Here is a 21333-nt window from a genome sequence, read left to right as displayed (position 1 = left end):
TAGGGTTTTCTCCCTGGCGTGCATGGACCCCTCTGATAGGAGAGAGCAGCCGTGGCACCCTGTGACAGCCCCTGTGGTACCACCAGCAGCAGGAGATGGGTCTGAAGGAGCTGGCACACCTGAGGGGCTGTGCTGGAAGCAGGAGATGCTGAAGGATGGGGAGCAGGACACAGTGACACCGTGGTCACAGCCCTGCCTGCAGCTGTGCAGCCTCACCTGGTCCAGGAGCATCACGGAGGATTTGATGATCTCGCGCCATTTCTGCAGCTCTGAGTCGTGGTACTTCTGCTGGGACTCCAGCAGCTGGGCCCACTCTGTCTGAGACTGGGGTAACCTGCCACAAAAACACAGGCAAGGGTCAGAAAACCCCACGGTTTGTACTGAGATTTCTCTTTCACAGAATCACAGGGTTGGAAGAGACCCTAAAGATCATCGAGTCCAGCCCAGCATCAACACCTCAGCCAAACCCTGGCACCCAGTGATGGGGTTAAACACACCCAGGGATGGGGACTGCACCATCTCCCCGGACAGAACATTCCAGAACTTTATCATCCTTTCTGTAAAACCTTTTCCTGCTCTCCAGCCTGTATTTCCCTTGGTGCAGCGCAGGCTGTGTGCTCTGGCTGTGTCAGTGCTGCTGCAGACAGAGCCCAGCCCAGCTGAGCACAGGCACCTTTCAGGAGCTGTGCAGTGATGAGGGCACCCCTGAGTCTCCTTTTCTCCAGGCTGGGCACCCCCAGCTCCCTCAGGGCTCCTCTCAGGGTTTGTGTTCCCAGCCCCTCTCCAGCCCCGCTGTCCCCTCTGGGTGTGCTCAGTGTCCCAAGGTCCTTCCCAGGCTGAGGGGCAGAGCTGGGCACAGCACTCAGGGTGTGCCCTGCCAGTGCCCAGGGCAGGGCTCAGTGCCCTCCCTGCTCCTGCTGCCGCTCCAGTCCTGCCCCAGGCCAGGGGCCATTGGCCTCCTTGGCCCCCAGGGCACTCTGCTGCCTCCTGTCCATCCTGCTGTCACCAGCACCCCCAGGTCCCTTTCTGCCTTTATGGTGAGGAATTGCTGCTCTGGATCTTTTCTCTTTTTTCCAAGCTTTTCCCTCCAGGCCCATTTGAACCCCCAAAGCAGAACTGGGGTGGGGAGGGAATCAGGACAGATGGAAGCATTCCAGGGGTTTGGATGGATTCAGGTGCTTCCACAGCAATAGTGGCTGCAACAGAAAAACCACCCACATGGAGCTACCCACGTAATTCCAGCACTTGCACATCACACTGTGCAATCAGGATGTAATACTATTAAATACTTAAATACTATTGTAGTAGTCTAAAAATCACAAGAGCACCAGAGAAAGATAAAATCAAAAAAGATAAAATCAGAAGTACCTATAATAATTTAAAGTACCTATCTGTGGGGAAGTACCAGGGCTGGTATGGGAAGATAGTAATTCCCTTTCCTAAGGAGGAAAAGGGCAAAAAATTCCAACTCAGTGGTAGCACATGGCTATGAATGTTTGAAGTGTAGCAAGGGAGCAACTGGGACTACAAAAAAGGGACACAAGGGGACAAAAGCACCTCAGAAAAGTGGATTCAGGATGTTCTCAGGCTCTAAAAATAGACCAGGGACCATTCAGGCAGAACATCTGGATCCACACCTTTCAAAACACAAACCTGACAGACCGTGTGACCCAAATTCCCCCCTGGTACAAAGGGATCCTCCTGAGATGCTGCTTCCCACCCAGAGAGAAGTGTGGCCATCAAAGGAGGGGAAGTGACCCCCTCAGCCCAAAATTGCTGAACATTTACTGACAGAGCATCCTCTGCGCCCTTAATTCTGCTCTCAGCTGCAGGGGAGATGCACACAGGGGAAATGCACAGGGGGGAAATGCACACTTCAGTTTCACCTGCTTTGCACAAAAGTGAGAGCCCAGAGCTCTGGCACCCCCAAAACCCAAGGGGAGCCCCAGCAGGTGTGGCTGTACCTCTCCTGCAGCCTCAGGCCCTGCCACGCCGTCAGCGTCTGCGTGGTGTACTCCAACATCCAGAGCTTGTAGAACAGCATCATGTTGAGGATGACCAGCAGCACCAGACTGCAGAGAAAGCAAGAGAACAGCCACTTCAGGAGCAGCTCCCAGCCCACTGCCTGCCAGGAGCACCTGGGACAACACCCAGACCTGCAGGAAGGTGTCTGAGGCTCAGTCCATGCTGTGAGTGGGGATTTCATCTGAGTGAGCAGCCAAAACTTCACCTCGTGGAAGAAATGTGTGAGCCAGGAGGACAGACAGACAGAACAGGCTGGGTGAGTGGATGTGCTGAATGCAGAGGAAGGGAGGGAAATGGGAGAGTAAAGAGGTAAAAAAAGAGAGAGACAGTACCTGAAACAGATCCTAATGGGAGCAGGGAAGAGAAAAGACGGAGCAGCTGCAGGTTAGAAACAGAGTGACACAAACTGGGCTGGGAGGGGGAGGCTCAGACAGTGCAGGAGGTACAGGGGGCAAGGAGCAGAGGGGAGAGAGGCAGGAAGGACAGACAGGGATCCGTGAGCCTGCACTGCTGGTGAAGTTCCCTCAGCACAGCTGAGCTCCTGGGGACAGCAGGTGGCTGTGCAGGCACTGACACACACAGAGTTCACACCCAGCACTCCCCATTCTGAGCACAGGCACTGACACACACACAGTGCTCACACCCAGCACTCCCCACTCTGAGCACAGGCACTGACACACACACAGTGCTCACATCCAGCACTCCCCACTCTGAGCACAGGCACTGACACACACACAGTGCTTACATCCAGCACTTCCCATTCCCAGAGCAGGCACTGACACACACACAGTGCTCACACCCAGCACTCCCCATTCCCAGAGCAGGCACTGACACACACACAGTGCTCACATCCAGCACTCCCCATTCCTAGAGCAGGCACTGACACACACACAGTGCTCACATCCAGCACTCCCCATTCCCAGAGCAGGCACTGACACACACACAGTGCTCACACCCAGCACTCCCCATTCTGAGCACAGGCACTGACACACACACAGTGCTCACATCCAGCACTCCCCATTCCTAGAGCAGGCACTGACACACACACAGTGCTCACATCCAGCACTCCCCATTCCCAGAGCAGGCACTGACACACACACACAGAGTTCACATCCAACCTTCCCCCTGCCCAGTGAGGCACTGACACACAAAAAGTGCTCACATCCTCCCTTCCCCATTCCCACTGAAGCCCTGTCTGACACACACACACTTCACATCCTCCATTCCCCATTCCCAGTGCAGGCATTGATACACACACATATACACAGTGCTCACATCCTCCCTTCCCCATTTCCAGTGGGGCATTGACACACAAAAAATGTTCACATCCAGCCTTCCCCACTCCCAGTGAAGCACTCACACTCACACACACTGTTCACATCCTCCCTTCCCCATTCCCAGTGAGGCACTCACACACACACACACTCACACACACTGTTCACATCCTCCCTTCCCCATTCCCAGTGAGGCACTCACACTCACACACACTGTTCACATCCTCCCACCCCAGCCCTGGGAACGCCCCCAGCCCTGCCCTGCCCAGCTCCTCTCACCCCCCTCACGCAGGGGGGGCATTTCTGCTCCTGCCCAGGAAGAGATCCCCGGATGCCAGGCTGGTGCCTGGCTCTGCATAGTGCTGCTATTTTGCTGGAAGAATGTCCCACTATGACCAGTTCAGTCAGGTGGATGGCAACTGGCCAGAGGAATATTCTGGAAACACCACAGAGGGCTCTGTGACCCAAGTGAAGCTGTCAGGAGCTGGGCACAAAGCTTGGGTGCCTCTGTGCAATGTTCTCACCATGACAGCACCTCACACCACCTCATTTATCCCTGCCTGGGTGCTGCTCAAACCTCTGCATCCGTGCCCCCTCTGGGACCAGGGAACGCAGAAAGGAGCTCAACCTGAGCTGTCATTTCAGCCCTGAAATCCCAGCTCCTCCCCACCTCTCTGAAAGCCAGGTGGAGCTTAAGGAAAAGCTGAGCCCAAGTCAGACCAGCCTGGATCACTGCTTTAGGCTGCTCTGCTCCACAGCCCCTGCCCAGGGAGCACTGCAGCACTAAATGAAGCCTGCTGTGAGCCCAAGGGCAGAGAAACAATTAAAACTGAGCTTAGGAATTAAACTGAGCCACAGGGAGGTGAGGAGCCCATTCCCAGCTCACTTGGAGAGCACATCCCAGCCCAAGACCACCAGTCCTGAAAGGTGTGGCAGGAAAGACCCAAACCAAACAGTTCCTGCTGCTGAGCTGATGAAATCACTCCAGCCCCTCATGCTTCAGCTGTTTCTTTACTTACTGTGCAGAAATCATCTCTCAAGGGTCCAGCTGCCTTCTGGCTGTACCACTCATCAAAATCACTGCCCAGCACCGGACAGGAAAAGGCTTTGCCAGACCAGATGTGACAGAATCCTCCCAGACACTGAGCCCTGTTGGGGTAGCCCAGTGACTCCCAGAGAGCTCTGCACAGTCACTGTCCCTCACAGCAGCTGGTGTGTCAGCAATTAAATCACTTGTTTTAAATTACCCACACACACAGAGTGTCTATGTGACATTAAAAATCTGTAAACTGCATCCCTGAAGTGGAAAAAAAACCCAAAATGGTTATACTTGTTGGGTTTCTTCTCCTGTAGGTATTGACTCCTCTCCTTGCACAGCTGCCTCTGTCCTGATTGTCACTGTCCCAGACAGGTCCCAGACCTGCCTTTAGGACTTCCAGATCAGAGTTTGGCTAAAACAAGGGCAAAACCCAGGGGAAAGGAGAGAAGGGAGCGCAGAACTCCAGGAGCACAGATAAACCAAAGGTGTTTAATGCTGGCTGGGGAGGGAAGCAGAAAAAAAATCATCACTTACACAAAGCTGATGACAAGGAGCAGCTTGGAGACACTCTGCAGGTGGAAGCCACTGGGGCTCTCCTCCGGGATGTGCCGTGTCTGGGTGGAACCTGAGGAGATGGGATGCATTTGGGATGGGAAACAGGGAGGGGCACCCCCTAATCCTCCACCCACCCTCCACTCACCCAAACAACCCCAACCCTCCCCTCTGTGACCAAACCCCTGCCTGTCCCCATCCCCAAGGCTGTGCAGCTGCTCACCTGCCACGTGCTTGATTCGATGGGCAACCTCCTCATCCGTGGGGGTGGTGACGGGGCTGAGCACCTCCTCCAGGTGTGGCACCCTCAGGTGGGTGTGGGCGCGTTTCCGCCGCCGCACCGTGGATTGCTTGCTCACCTTCTCTTTGGGGGATTGTCTGTGCACCTCAGCCAGGTACGTGCTCTCTGTTTTGGTCAGCTCACTCTCTGCAGCACCATTTGGTAGAGACAGAAAGGTTTAACCCCTCTGCTGTGATGCCTTAGGATTTTAGCTTTTCTATTTTCTATCTGTTTGTAGCCCTGCAGTTCTTTAGTGTAGAACTAAACTCCATATCCAGTGGGAGCTGCTGCTTTCCCATTTTGGGCAGACACAACAATTCCTCTCCAGGCCTGGTGATCAAGGACACTGGATCTGTTTTGGTCAGCACCATTTGGTAGAGACAGAAAGATTCAACCCCTCTGCTGTGATTTTCCCTCTATTTGTAACCCTGCAGTTCTTTAGTGCAGAACTCCAAACTCCACACACAGTGGGAGCTGCTGCTTCCCCATTCTGGGCAGGCACAACAACTCCTCTCCAGGATTTCAGCTTTTCTATTTTCCATCTATTTGAAAGAGGTGATATTATATTTAATACTAATACTAATGTCAATACTTACTATTATCAAAAATAATAAATTATATTTAATAATAGTATATTATTATATTTTCCATCTATTTGTAACCCTGCAGTTCTTTAGTTTATAACTCCAAACTCCACACACTGTGGGAGCTGCTGCTTCCCCATTCTGGGCAGACACAACAATTCCTCTCCAGGATTTCAGCTTTTCTATTTTCCCTCTATTTGTAACCCTGCAGTTCTTTAGTGCAGAACTCCAAACCCCACACACAGTGGGAGCTGCTGCTTCCCCATTCTGGGCAGACACAACAATTCCTCCCCAGGCCTGGCAATCAAGGACACCTCACTGCCTCAGGCTGAGAGATGGAAACAAAAGGGAGTTAGGGCAGCAAACTTGGGGTCAATGACTTCATCAGCTGGAGCTGGAATTGGCAGAGTCCCCCCCAAAATGCAAATGGACCAAACTTATAAAAGTGTGAAACCTGTGACCCACTGTCCATTTTGGGTGGGTTTTGTCTGTCCTAAATGTACCTGAAGCCCTTCAATAAATAGAACTGCTTTTTATTCTCTTCATTTTGCCTGGCCACTGTTTTAAGTAGCCCCAAAAAAGACACCAGCTGGGCCAAAGAAGCTGGCAAGGTCTGAGGGATCTGAGCTCCACATTCCTCGCACCTTTTACCAAAATTTGACCCCAAACTGCCTGACAGGAGCAGGGAGCAGGATTTGCTGCAGGTAATTTATTCCAGCCCCTATCATAAGCCACCCCAAGGCTGGCTCAGGCTGCCCTCTCCCAGGGAAACCTGAGTGCCACTGGCAGTGCCACTCTTACCCAAGTGACGGAAATAATCTTCCAGGCCGCTCCAAAAATTCTTCTCAATGAAGGATTTCACCAGCCCCCAAGGCTGCTTCCTGTAGCGTAATTCTGTGGAAACCCTGTGAGGAGGAAAAGCTCACTCATTCCCCAGGTCTTGCTGCCTGGGGGTGATGTCAATTCACAATCCTTGTCAGTGTAAATCCAGGAAATAATCATGTACACTGTTATTTCTGGAATGATCTCAGCCCTCCACTTTTCCAGAGGAGAAACACTGCTGGAAAAATCCTTCCAAAGGCAGGAAGAGCCTCTCCCAAGAGCCCTCCAGGGCCATCTGGCAGACATTTGGATTGTCATTACTGAAGTCCCATGGACATAGCTTTGCCCAGCAGCCAGTTCCTCTGTTTAGCCCCAGGAAGTTCATCCTGTGCTTATCACAGTCTGCAGTGCTCACAGGCTCTGCAAACCCCTGCATCCAAGAGAGAGGCAAGAAAAATCTGTAAATCCTCTCCCTGATGCAGCTGTAACTCCTCTGCACTGATATCAACCCAGCAGGTGAAAATGCTGCCCCTGCTCTTGGTGACAGGAATGTCACCAGGACAAGGAAGAAGTGACAGAATCCTCACAGACACTGAGCCCAGTGACTCCCAGAGCTCTGCACAGTCACTGTCCCTCACAGCAGCTGGTGTGTCAGCAATTAAAACACTTGTTTTAATTACCCACACACACAGAGTGTCTATGTGACATTAAAAATCTGTAAACTGCATCCCTGAAGTGAAAAAATAAAGAAATGAAACACTTGTTGGATTTCTTCTCCTGTAGGTATTGACTCCTCTCTCCTTGCACAGCTGCCACTGGCCTGATTGTCACTGTCCCAGACAGGTCCCAGACCTGCCTTTAGGACTCCCAGATCAGAGTTTGGCTACAACAAGGGCAAAACCCAGGGGAAAGGAGAGAAGGGAGCACAGAACTCCAGGAGCACAGATAAACCCAAGGTGTTTAATGCTGGCTGGGAAGGACAGCACTAAAAAATAAAATAAACAAAGAAATAACCCCCTCAACCCCTCCTAACACACCCCAAACCCCCTCCCAGAGGTGCTTTTTGCTCATCATTCCCTCCCAGGAGAGGTACCTGAGTCTGCTTTTGTTTCTGGCAACACGGGTCAGCGTGTAGCGGTTAATGGTGTAGAAATAATCGTGGTAGGGCACGTCGTGGGTGAGCACCTCTGCATCTATGACATAGCACTCACTCTCCTGGCTGGCCTTGTACATTGTCTGCAGGAAAAACAGCATCGAATTTGCTGGGTCCCCAGAACAGAGGAGCAATGATGAATCTCATTCCATCTTCTCAGAAGGCTCATTTATTATTTTAAGATACTATATTATATTAAAGAATTATTTTAAGATACTATATTCTATTAAAGGAGGCTAATTTATTATTTTAATATACTGTATTAGAATAAAGAATTATTTTAAGATACTATATTATATTAAAGACTTATTTTAAGATACTATATTATATTAAAGAAGGCTAATTTATTGTTTTAATATACTATATTATAATAAAGAATTATTTTAAGATACTATATTATATTAAAGGAGGCTAATTTATTATTTTAATATACTATATTATAATAAAGAATTATTGTAAGATACTATATTAAATTAAAGAAGGCTAATTTATTATTTTAGGATACTATATTATAATAAAGAATTATTTTAAGATACTATATTATATTAAAGACTTATTTTAAGTTACTGTATTATAATAAAGAATTATTTTAAGATACTATATTATATTAAAGAATGCTAGTTTATTATTTTAAGATACTATATTATAATAAAGAATTATTGTAAGATACTATATTATATTAAAGAAGGCTCAATTTTTATTTTAAGATACTATATTATATTAAAGAATTATTTTAAGATACTATATTATATTAAGATACTGTGTTATATTAAGATACCATATTATATTTACATACTATATTATATTAAGATACTATATTATATTAAAGAATTAAATATACTAAAACTCTACCAAAGAATAGAGAAAGGATACATCAGAAGACTTAACAAGATCCTAATGAAAAACTCATGCCTGCTGCCAGAGCGCTGACACAGCTGGACTGGGATTGGCCATGGAGTCAAAACAATTCACATGAAACCAATCAAACATGCCCCAGCTGCTGAACAACCTCCAGACCACATTCCAAAGCAGCAAAATGAAATCATGATTGTTTTCATTTTTCTCTGAGGCTCCCCAGCTTCCCAGGAGGAGCAATCCTGGGCAAGGGGATTTTTCCAGAAAATGTGCCAGTGAGGTGCAGGGCAGCTCTGCTCCGCTGTCACTCACCTGAGTCTCGGTGACTGTGGCAGTTTTGGGGGCCAGGGGGTTGGTGAGGGTGATGGTGTACAGGATCACTCTGGTCTGATTGCCATTTTCCTCCTTCTTCCAGGGGTGAAAGATAATATCTGAGAGGACAAAACAACATTCCAGTCAGGTGACTGGGGAGGGATCTGTGGCCAGTCCCCTGGGGAAAGGCACAGCCATAAAACCAAGCTGGGGATGGGATTTCCTTCCCCTTGGGGAGCCTGGCTGCTCTAGAGCTCAGCTGAGTGTGAAACATTTAGCTCTGTGCTAAATGTGAGTATTTTCCCCTCTTTCAAGTGCAGGGAAAGGGAGAGAAGCTGGGGATTTATCTCCTTTAGCAAACTTGCAGTTACAGGGAAAGGACTGTGACATGCCAAGGGATTCTCTCTGCAGCTCTGTCCCTGTCAGCTGTGCAGCTAGAAGAGCTTTTCCCTCACACTATTAAGCCTTGAACAGAAGATCAGGCCTTAGGTGATGATAAAAACAAAAAAAAAGCTTTTTTTTCCATAAAAAAAGCTGTTCCAGCTGTTAAAAATATAACCAGACGGGCACAGAGGTCCTGCCTGCTCTTGGTCACCACCAGCATGGGACAGCGTGGCCAACTGGAAAAAACTTGCTCAGAATGTCACCAAAGCACAAAAAATTGTAGCTCCAAGGCAGAGGTGATGATAAAAAATAAGAAAAACACGTTTTTTTTCCATAAAAAAAGCTGTTCCAGCTGTTAGAAAATAAAACCAGACATGCACACAGGTCCTGCCTGCTCTTGGTCACCACCAGCATGGGACAGCGTGGGCAAATGGACAAAATGTGCTCAGAATGTCACCCAAGCAGAAAAAATTGTAGCTCCAAGGCAGAGGTGATGATAAAAAATAAGAAAAGCAGGTTTTTTTTCCATAAAAAAAGCTGTTCCAGCTGTTAAAAAAGTAATCAGATGGGCACACAGGTCCTGCCTGCTCTTGGTCACCACCAGCATGGGACAGCGTGGACAAATGGACAAAAAGTGCTCAGAATGTCACCCAAGCAGAAAAAACTAGGTCCAAGGCAGAGGTGATGATAAAAAATAAGAAAAACAGGGTTTTTTTCCATTTAAAAAAAGCTGTTCCAGCTGTTAAAAATGTAATCAGACGTGCACAGAGGTCCTGCCTGCTCTTGGTCACCACCAGCATGGGACAGCGTGGACAAATGGACAAAACATGCTCACAATGTCACTCAACCAGACAAAATTGTAGCTCCAAGGCAGAGGTGATGATAAAAAATAAGAAAATAGGTTTTTTCCATTAAAAAAGCTGCTCCAGCTGTTAGAAAATAAAACCAGACGTGCACACAGGTCCTGCCTGCTCTTGGTCACCACCAGCATGGGACAGGGTGGCCAACTGGACAAAACGTGCTCAGAATGTCACCCAAGCAGACAAAATTGCAGCTCCAAGGCAGAGCCCTTCCCCCTGCAGCCCCCTGGCAGCAGCAGCTCACCAGAGAAGCGGCGCTGCTCCATGAAGTCCCTCTGGAACTGGGAGTCAGTGAAGAGCAGGTCGTAGAGCTTGTCCACGCTGAAGTTGAACACCTCGTTCACGTACTGGCGGCCGTTCAGGTCCTCGTAAAAGGCTTGGACTTCCCCTGTGGGCAAAGAGAGCCTCAAGGGGCAGCCAGGAGCCTTCAGGGTGATGGGGAGTGTGCTTCCACAGCACCAGGAGCTCAGGGTTTCAGAAAGAACCTAAAGGAGGGACTTCAACTGATGCCTCAGGTTTGGGGTTTTCTATTTTTCACATTCTGTGCTGCTTTAGTGTGTGGGTCTGGGTTCACATCAGGGGATGGTGAGCTCTGTGCACAGAGCAGGGAGACAAAACAATTCCTGCTCCAGCTGGGCACCAAGGACAAATGAGCCAAATCTCAGCCCAGGAGCACAAACCCCGTGGGCTGGAGAGAGAAAAACAAGCAGGGTGGGGCTGCAGGGGCTAAAGCTGGGATGGGACAATGAACTGCAAGGTGCAAATGGAGCAGAGCTGATCCCAGGGAGAGACCCCGTGCCCGGCCGGGCATTTTGGGGCCGTTTGGGTCATCTTGGGCTCATTTTGGGGCCAGTTTGGTTCACCTTGGGTTCATTTTGGGGCCATTTTGGTTCACCTTGGGTTCATTTTGGGGCCAGTTTGGTTCACCTTGGGTTCATTTTGGGGCCAGTTTGGTTCACCTTGGGCTCATTTGGGGACCATTTTGGTTCATCTTGGGTTCATTTTGGGGCCATTTTGGTTCATCTTGGGCTCATTTGGGGACCATTTTGGTTCATCTTGGGTTCATTTTCGGGCCATTTTGGTTCATCTTGGGTTCATTTTGGGACCATTTGGGTTCATCATGGGCTCATTTTGGGACCATCTTGATTAATCTTGGGTTCATTTTGCGACCATTTTGGTTCACCTTGGGTTCATTTTGGGACCATTTGGGTTCATCTTGGGACCATTTGGGTTCATCTTGGGTTCATTTTGGGGCCATTTTGGTCCATCTTGGGTTTATCTTGGGACCATTTTGGGACCATTTTGGTTCATTTTGGGACCATTTTGGTTCACCTTGGGCTCATTTTGGGACCATTTTGGTTCACCTTGGGTTCATTTTGGGACCATTTTGGTTCATCTTGGGTTCATTTTGGAGCTATTTAGTTCCATCTTGGGTTCATCTTGGGACCATTTTGGTACCATTTTGGTTCATTTTGGTTCATCTTGGGCTCATTTTGGGACCATTTTGGTCCATCTTGGGTGCAGCCCTGTCTGGGCTCTGGTTCTGCCCAAGGTGCATCCATGGAGGCCTTTTAATAAATCCCTGCTTTATTCTGTAACTCTGTCCAGCCTCTGCTCTAGCTGAGCCTTCACAAGGCAACCCAACCCTTTTCCTGCACTGATCCCAGGGCAAGAAGTTGGGACATCAGAAGGGATAATTAATTACACAGCTTATTTTAGGGACACCCTAAAACTTTTAGGCTCATCCTAAAATGCAAACACATTCACTTTCTGCAGCCCACACTGGGAATTCTTTGCATCTTCAGGGTCCAGGAAAGGATTTCAGCAGTCACTGCTTTGCTCCCTCACAGGAGGGATGAGATAAGGCTGGAAGGAGCCCTGGTGAAGTGGCCTTTCCCCAGCTACCTTCATCGTGGGTGTCTGAGGAGTCACTGAGCTCTGTGGGAATGTCCTCGTTGTCATTGAAGTCCAGGGAGGGGGAGTTCACAGGGCCAATGATGTCGATCTTCTCTCCCATGATGTTGGCAATGCCAAGGTCCTTCTCCACAGGACTCTCTGCCACCGCCTCCTCCTCTTCTGGGAGCACTCCATCGAACTGCAGCAAGGACAGGGCACAACAAGGGCGAGATCAGCACCTAAAAATGGGCTTTATTTCAAAGAAACCTCACATCTGTGAGCCAGGCTCTGAATATTTGGCCTGGACATATCTGGAAATGAACTAAAGAGAGGAGGACAGCTGCTATAGAGTGTTTGTAAAAGCTACTCTCAAAAAATCGGTGTTCAAGCTCTGAGCACCACCAGGATTTTTGTTCAGACAAGACAATATTGTCCAAGAATGAACAAGCTGATCTTGAACAAGCTGAAAGAACCTGAGGTAATATCTAAACAAGCTCTGCTCTGCCATAATTCCAGGAGGGTACACACTGTTTTCCAGGGAATAACTGAAGGCAGGGAAGAAATTATAAACCTTTTATGTCCAGAACTGTTCATCCAGAAGTACAGAAAGGAAAACGCTCTTGCTGCTGAGAGCCCCAGTGACAAAATCCCTGACCAAGGACAGAAATGGGAAAACACTCTTGCTGCTGAGAGCCCCCGTGACAAAATCCCTGACCAAGGACTGAAATGGGAAAACACTCTTGCTGCTGAGAGCCCCAGTGACAAAATCCCTGACCAAGGACTGAAATGGGAAAACACCCTTGCTGCTGAGAGCCCCAGTGACAAAACCCCTGACCAAGGACTGAAACCAGCAGCAGTGGAAGAGGAGCTGGAGGACGAACAAACCTCAGGGTGCTGAATTTCAGGGAAAAACAAATTCCTGCTGCCAGGGGAGGGAAAAAACTCACCGAGGCTGGGGCTTCACTGCTGCCTGTGGAGGTCAGGGTGCTGGCAGTGACAGATTTCTTTGGCAGCTGAGGGCTGGCTTCTGGCTTGGCCTCCATGCTGCTCTTGGAGGAGCTGTCGTTGACTTCGTTCTCCTCCACGGGGATTTCTTCGCAGTAGCTGGGACGCCACAGAGAACACAGGTTTTTATGGTTACCCCTCTCACAACAGCTACAGCTGCACACACAGAGCAAGTGAGAATGTTTCTATGAAGTCTCCAGGCTGTCCAGAAGCAGGGATGGCTCAGTGCAGGGGAGAGCAAGCCCCAGTTTTTTGGGTGTTTATGCGGGGATTGACAAGCATCAGCATTTTCTGGCCGTGCAGCGCTGCCTGGCCTTGTGAGCAGGGTGCTTTGGCATTTCTAGAATGGCTCAGCTGGCTCAGCAGGCATTGCAGTCCCTCCCAGTGGTGCCTTAAGTTTTAGCTTTTCTAGTTTTCAGAGTCTGTGCTGCTTCAGGGTGTAGTTCTGAGCTTCATATCAGGGGATGGTGAGCTCTGTGCACAGAGCAGGGAGACAAAACAATTCCTGCTCCAGGAGTGGAGAAGGAATTGTTGACAATTGACCAATTGTCCTTGGTCCCCTTGTCCTTGGGGATGGAGGACAATTGATACAAGTTTCAGGCCCAAGAACACAAACCCCATGTGCTGCAGAGAGAAAAACAAGCAGGGTGGGACTGCAGGGGCTAAAGCTGGGATGGGACAATGAACTGCAAGGTGCAAATGGAGCAGAGCTGATCCCAGGGAGAGACCCCGTGCCCGGCCGGGCATTTTGGGGCCATTTGGGTTCATCTTGGGCTCATTTTGGGGCCATTTTGGTTCATCTTGGGTTCATTTTGGGACCATTTGGGTTCATTTTGGGACCATCTTGGTTCACCTTGGGTTCATTTTGGGACCATCTTGGTTCACCTTGGGTTCATTTTGGGACATTTTGGTTCATCTTGCGTTCATTTTGGGACCATTTTGGTTCACCTTGGGTTCATTTTGGGACCCTTTTCGTTCATCTTGGGTTCATTTTGGGACCATTTTGGTTCATCTTGGGTTCATTTTGGGACCATTTTGATTCATCCTGGGTTCATTTTGGGATCATTTTAGTTCATCTTGGGTTCACTGTGTGCCCATTTAGTTTCATCTTAGGCGCATTTTGTGCCCATCTTGGGTTCATCCTGGGACCATTTTGGTTCACCTTGGGCTCATTTTGGGGCCATTTCGGTTCATCTTGGGCTCATTTTGAGGCCATTTTGGGTTCATTGTGCGCCCATTTTGGTTCATCTTGGGTGCATTTTGGGACCATTTTGGTTCGTCTTGGGTTCATTTTGGGACCATTTGGGTTCATCTTGGGTTCATTGTGTGCCCATTTTGGTTCATCTTGGGTTCATTTTGGGGTCATTTTGGTTCACCTTGGGTTCATTGTGCGCCCATTTTGGTTCATCTTGGGTTCATCTTGGGACCATTTTGGTTCATCTTGGGTTCATTTTGGGACCATTTTGGTTCATCTTGGGTGCAGCCCTGGCTGGGCTCTGGTGCTGCCCAAGGTGAATCCATTGAGGAGATCCTTTTAATAAATCCCTACTTTATTCTTTAACTCAGTTCTAGGCCAGCCCTCCCAAGCCATCACCAGCTTCCACGAGGAACCCTCCACCTCCAGCTTTGCAGGCATCCCACATTCCAGAGCCCCCGCTGGGCCAGGTCCCAGATGTGCCAGGACAGGCAGCCCCCCCTGCTCCCCTGGGGTCCCCCTGCTCCCCCCAGAGAGCTGAGCCCTGGCTCTCACCCCATGGTGTTGAAGTCATCGTCAGGAGGCACGTAGTCCTCGTCGTCGCTGGTCAGCCCCAGCTCGTTGCCGTAGCACTGGTGGACAAAGTGCCAGAGCTCCTTGGGGCACAGGGGCTGCAAGGGGCACAGAGGGCACCAGGGTCAGCCAAGGCGCCAAACACACTGAAATTATCTGGAATTGTCACTCCAGGAGGATATTCCTTGCCCTGAAAGAAGGGAGAGACTCTGATCCTTGAGGGGAGAGCCTTTCTGTGAAATTCCATTTTATGGAGTTTGCTATCATTGGATTTTTTATTACTTCATTTTTATACATACTTATATATTTAGATTTATATAAATTTATATTTCTATTTATAACTGCATTTTATGTATATTTATAGTTATATTTTATATTTTTATATTGATATATTCCTCTATTCATAAATGTTATAAATAATAAAATATATAAATAAAAATAATTTATTTTTATGAACATATTAATAATATAAATGCATTTATATTTATATATTCATCTATTCGTAAATATTATAAATAATAAAATACATAAATAATATAAGTAGATACATAATATAGTTACATATATATTTATATATTTATATATTTATATATTTATATATTCATCTATTTATAAATATATAAATAGATGAATATGCAAAGTATAGATGAATATGCAAAATATAAATATAATAATGGCATTTATATATTAATAAATATATAATTTTCATATATTACAGTCATTATTTTAAATATTATTTATTTATATTTAAATTGTACTTTTTAAAGAATATATTATTAATAGGTTATATAAATATATATATTTATGATTTTGTTATAAATATAATACCCCATAATAAATATTATAAAAGAAAGTTATAGATAATGTTATATATAATTTTACATAGCATATGTAATGTATAAAATATTATATGTAGATTATATTTTATATACAATATCTATAATATATAATCTTATAACAGATAATCTTATCCTATATAATAATAAATATGCAATTCTATGTATATGTATATCTGTGTAATATCTATGTAATATATGCAATATTCGATGTTTTATTATATTATTATTAAAATATGGGTGAGATTTCCCCAGAACAGGGCTGGAATATCCTAAAGGAAGCTCTAAATCTGCATCTCCCTCCACTTTTCCCACCTCTTCTGCTGTGCCTCCATTCAATGTCTGCAGTTCCATCAAACCCCAACACTTTATGAGTTTTTTTTTCCCCCCCCTTTCAGCTTTTTTTAAATTAAAGCTGCCTGAAGAATCCCAGCTGCAGGGAAAATTATCTAAAACAATCTAGAAAAAAAAATTAAAATTTACATTTAAAAAAATTAAGAAATTAAAATTGTCTAAAGCAATGAAGAAAAATATTTTCTGCTGAAGCTTGGAATCAAAAGGAGTTTGTGTCACCAGACACCCCTGTGAAAAGTAAAAAAAAATAAAAATAAAAAAGAGAAAATTAATTATCCAGACCTTTGAAAAAAGTCCAGATTTTAGGGATGCTGGTCAGTGATCACCACATGACTGTGACATGAGGCTCTGAAAAATGGGGCAGGAAAACTTGTGATTTAAAGCTGTGGCACGGGGATGAAAGGGGATTTTTACCCCTAAGAAACTTCTGACCAACGCCAAAGATTCCTTGGTAATGAGGGGAAACAAACCCCGTGAGCTTTTTCTGAGTTATGAATTTTTTCCCACAGTAACTGCATGGGATAAGGCAGGAATTTTTTAATCTAACTCCTCACAGCAGCAACCAAAAGCATGGGGAAAAAAAAAAGTCTCTAATGAGGGACTTTGCCCTTCCCACACACATGAACTCACACCCATGTCTTATCAGGAAAAGTGGACTCAGCTTTTTCTCCCCTTTTCCTGCCAGCTACAGAGCCCACATCTGGAAAAAAGAGCTCTGGAAGTGCTTCCTGTGTTTATCAGCCCCTGCCTCGGTTCCCTTTAGCCTTGACCTCGAGACCAAGGGCACTGAATTTCATTTGGAGCTCCAAAAGGCTGCTCAGGTTACAACCACAGGCAAGGTGATCCTTTCTGCTCCTAAATCCCACCCCAGATTTTGGGACAGGGTGTTCCTGGTGCCTCATTCCTCCAGCAGGCTCTGAATTCCAGCCAGGACACCCCCAAAATGCTTGGGAGCAACATCAGGGCCAGAAATCCCCTCCACGCTGTGGAGCAGACACTCAAATCAAATCCAGGATTTACAGGGTCCCTGGCACGGCAGGAGGAGCAGATTTATTTTAAAATCCAACCACTGAGCCCTCACCCAGTGCACCCTGCACCCACAACTGCTCTCACTGGGGTTTGGGATGCCCTAAACATTCATTTTCCATCCTGTGTGGACAAGACAGAAACTGCTCTCACTGGGTTTGGGATGCCCTGAACACTCATTTTCTATCCTGTGAGAACAGGACAGAAACTCCTCTTATTTGGGTTTGGGATGCCCTGAACACTCATTTTCCATCCTGTGTGGACTGGACAGAAACTGCTCTCACTGGGGTTTGGGATGCCCTAAACATTCATTTTCTATTCTGTGTGGACAGGACAGAAACTCCTCTCATTTGGGTTTGGGGTGCCCTCAACACTCATTTTTTATCCTGTGTGGACAGGACAGAAACTGCTCTCACTGGGGTTTGGGATGCCCTCAACACTCATTTTCTATTCTGAGTGGACAGGACAGAAACTGCTCTCACTGGGGTTTGGGATGCCCTAAACACTCATTTTCTGTCCCCCCCTGGACCTCCACACTCCTGTAGCACAGATTTACTGAGAGCTCTGTCTGCACAGTGAGTTATTCCTGCTGCTTTTTGAACTGCTTTCTCGAGGGCTGCTCCACTGTGGAATTACGGACTTCCAAAAAATAAATAAATTTAAAAAAAATCCCTGCTGAGAGCCTGATTCCTCAGCAGAGGCAGAATGGAACCTACTGGGTGTGATTAACCCCAGAAAACAGGTGGTTTATCCCAGAAGTTGGGTGATCAGCACCATCAAAAAAAAAAATTCCCTGCAAAAAGAAGGATTTGCATCTGCAGCCATGAGCCTGCTCTGCCTAAACACTCGTGTTTAATGTCCCTACTGCCCAAAACCACTCGTGTTTGCTGTCCCTGGGTGTTTTTCCAGCCAGAAGTGATGCTCCTGCCCACATCCATCCCCACCCCTTCCATCTCTCTGTACCTTGTCGAGCAGAGCGTTCTGCCAGAGTCTGAACATCATCATGTACGTCCTGTCCCGAGCCCCAAAGGAAGTAAAAAAGTGCTGGATGGGGAGAGAGGGAGAGAAAAAATCAGCTCAGAAAAAGCCAAAAAACAGGAGAAGAACACAACCAGCTGGAGTGAGCCATCCATACAGCTCATGGAGAGGCTCTCACCAGGGAGGGAGCACTGAAACAGCTCTCTCAGAGACGTGCTCCTCTAAAACCTGGATGTTTCACCTGTCCCCACACCTGAGCTCCAGCTCCCAGCCCTTTTCCCAGTTTGGAAAAACCCCCCACACACTTTAATTGCCCTTCCAACCTCACAGGGGTGGTCTCAGCCATGTGGGATGTACCTTTTCAGTGTCAGTGCAAACTTGGATGGCATTGGGAATGAGCCGTGCTGTCTTCTCCTTGGTCATGGAGCAGATGTCCTTCAAGCGAACTGTCAGCTGCAGCAGGCAGGGAGAAACACCAGGAAAGGGAGAAATTGATGAGAAAGGCAGCAGAAAAGCCCTTCCAAAATCAGTGTGAGCCCAAGGGTTGGCAGCAGTGGGAGAGCCTCACCAGGCAGGGAACAACACCAGGAAAAGGAGAAATTTGTGAGGAAGGCAGCAGAAAAACCCTTCCAAAATCAGTGTGGGCACAGCCCCGGGGTTGGCAGCAGTGGGACAGCCTCACCAGGCAGGGAACAACACCAGGAAAAGGAGAAATTTGTGAAAAGGCTGCAGAAAAGCCCTTCCAAAGGCAATGTGAGCCCCAGGGTTAACAGCAGTGGGAGAGCCTCACCAGCGTCTCCCAGATGGAAAAACACCAGGAAAGGGGGAAATTTGTGAGAAAGGCAGCAAAAAAGCCCTTCCAAAATCAGTGTGGGCACAGCCCTGGGGCTGGCAGCAGTGGGAGAGCCTCACCAGTGTCTCCCAGTGTCCTGGTGTGATAAGGAAGTGAGTTTTTGGGAGGCTGTGGTCAAAGCAATGGGTGCTCAGATTTGAATATTGGCACCTGGTGTGGCCACTGAGGACATGGGTACACCTCTGAGAACACAGGGGGTTAAAAACAGAGAAAAACAGGCAGGGAAAAACACCAGGGAAGGGGGAAATTGATGAAAAAGGCAGCAGGAACAGCTCTTCCAAAGTCAATATGGGCACAGCCCTGGGGTTGGCAGCAGTGGGAGAGCCTCACCAGGCAGGGAACTGCACCAGGAAAAGGAGAAATTTGTGACAAAGGCAGCAGGGAAGCCTCACCAGTGTCTCCCAGGCAGGGAAAAACACCAGGAAAGGGAGAAATTGGTGAGAAAGGCAGCAGGAAAGCCTCACCAGTGTCTCCCAAGCAGGGAAAAACACCAGGAAAGGGATAAATTGGTGAGAAAGGCAGCAGGGAAGCCTTTTCAAAGCCAATCTGAAGACAGCCCTGGGGTTGGAAGCACTGGGAGAGCCTCAACAGGCAGGGAAAAATACCAGGAAAGGGAGAAATTGGTGAGAAAGGCAGCAGGAAAACCTCACCAGGGTCTCCCAGGCAGAGAAAAACACCAGGAAAGGGGAAAACTGATGAGAAAGGCAGCAGGGAAGCCTCACCAGGGTCTCCCAGGCAGGGAACAACACCAGGAAAGGGAGAAATTGGTGAGAAAGGCAGCAGGAACAGCTCTTCCAAAGTCAGTGTGAGCACAGCCCTGGGGTTGGCAGTAGTGGGAGAGCCTCACCAGGAAGGGAACAGCACCAGGAAAGGGAGAAACTGGTGAGAAAGGCAGCAGGGAAGCCTCACCAGTGTCTCCCAACCAGGGAAAAACACCAGGAAAAGGAGAAATTGGTGAGAAAGGCAGCAGGAAAGCCTCACCAGGGTCTCCCAACCAGGGAAAAACACCAGGAAAAGGAGAAATTGGTGAGAAAGGCAGCAGAAAAGCCTCACCAGTGTCTCCCAACCAGGGAAAAACACCAGGAAAGGGAGAAACTGGTGAGAAAGGCAGCAGAAAAGCCTTTCCAAAGCCAATATGGGCACAGCCCTGGGGTTGGCAGCAGTGGGAGAGCCTCACCAGGCAGGGAACAACACCAGGAAAAGGAGAAATTGGTGAGAAAGGCAGCAGGGAAGCCTCACCAGTGTCTCCAAACCAGGGTAAAACACCAGGATAGGGAGAAATTGATGAAAAAGGCAGCAGGGAAGCCTCACCAGGGTCTCCCAGCGGAAGATGTTGCTGTAGAAGCAGATCCAGTTCTCGGAGAGGTAGAGGCGGCCCTGCAGGAGAATGTCCCTCTGGAGAGCACATGAGTAATCTGTGGGAGGACAGCACGTGGTCAGCAGGAGCAGAGAACCACAAGATGCCACTGATGGCCCCAAATATTTGCCTTTGTGCTTTTCAGATCCTGTGCTGCATCAGTGCTTGGCTCTAAACTCCATGTGAAGTGTGGTTAACTCTGCACATTTTGGTCAGAAAAAATAATTCCCTTGGGTATGAAACTCAAGGACACCCGACACCCTCAGGGCCCAAAAAGTAAAAACAAAAGAGAATTGGGGAGGGGAGGAAACTGGGGGAATATGACCTCGTTACCAGAAGCTGTAACTGGACAATTAACCCCTGATATGCAAATAGACCAAACTTCTAATTGTGGGAAAAAGTCATGACCATTTTGGGTGCAGCCCCTTGGGGAGGCTTTGACTGCCCTTTATTAAATATATCCTCTTCATGAATAGATTTAATATGTTTATAGATATAAACAGGTATTAACATATAGAAATATATATTTTGTATATATAAACATGAATATATATTTTATATATAATATATACAAAAATATATATTATATTTACTTATTTAATCCATATAGACATGGATATATTTTTATTATATATATAAACATGGATAGATTTAAGCCATATTTAAAATTGACCTATTTATATTATATATATAAACATGGATATATTTAAGCCATATAAACATGGATATATTTATATATATGTATAAACGTGGATATATTTGGCATATATTTATCATATTTATTTTATTATATTTAATATTTTTATCATAGGCTTTCAACTTTGTCTGGCCCCTGTTTCTAGGCAAGGTTTGGGAAGGGCAGTCGTGTGTGAGCAGGGATGTTGGTGTTAGGAAAATTCACCCACAAACAGCAGAGGTTGATGTCCAAAAAGGAGACAGAGCAGTCCTGGAACTTTATTCCAATCAAGGAGAGGCCCTGGGGCATTCCCTGGGGTCTCTCACATTTTTGGAGGATGCAGCCTCCTTTTTATCCCAATTTCCAGCCACATTTCCCTTCTCTCTTTCCCCATTTCTGAGGTACTTGAGAGGTTCAGACTCCCCAGAACACCTGATACCAAAG

The 21333-nt window shown here is 47.2% G+C and overlaps 1 protein-coding gene across 5 annotated transcripts in view; it reads right to left on the bottom strand.

The window, feature by feature from the left end:
* The window catches only part of GRAMD1B (GRAM domain containing 1B), a 115685-nt gene that overhangs the window by 5328 nt on the left and 89024 nt on the right, over positions 1-21333 (bottom strand). For all 5 annotated transcript variants that reach the window (XM_084221620.1, XM_084221624.1, XM_084221621.1 and 2 more), the window contains 14 exons: positions 20168-20271; positions 18361-18456; positions 17989-18069; positions 14792-14907; positions 12984-13140; positions 12046-12235; positions 10385-10528; positions 8897-9015; positions 7670-7812; positions 6556-6659; positions 5114-5317; positions 4873-4963; positions 1965-2072; positions 217-334 (listed from right to left, as the gene is read on the bottom strand). In XM_084221620.1, coding sequence (XP_084077746.1) covers positions 217-334; positions 1965-2072; positions 4873-4963; positions 5114-5317; positions 6556-6659; positions 7670-7812; positions 8897-9015; positions 10385-10528; positions 12046-12235; positions 12984-13140; positions 14792-14907; positions 17989-18069; positions 18361-18456; positions 20168-20271 — 1775 coding nt within the window. The remainder of the gene's footprint in view (positions 1-216; positions 335-1964; positions 2073-4872; positions 4964-5113; positions 5318-6555; positions 6660-7669; positions 7813-8896; positions 9016-10384; positions 10529-12045; positions 12236-12983; positions 13141-14791; positions 14908-17988; positions 18070-18360; positions 18457-20167; positions 20272-21333) is intronic.

The sequence above is a fragment of the Fringilla coelebs genome (assembly GCF_963513975.1).
Source record: "Fringilla coelebs genome assembly, chromosome: 25".
NCBI lineage: Eukaryota > Metazoa > Chordata > Aves > Passeriformes > Fringillidae > Fringilla > Fringilla coelebs.
Note: the sequence above shows the minus strand (reverse complement) of the source record. Positions and strands in the feature narration are given on the sequence as shown.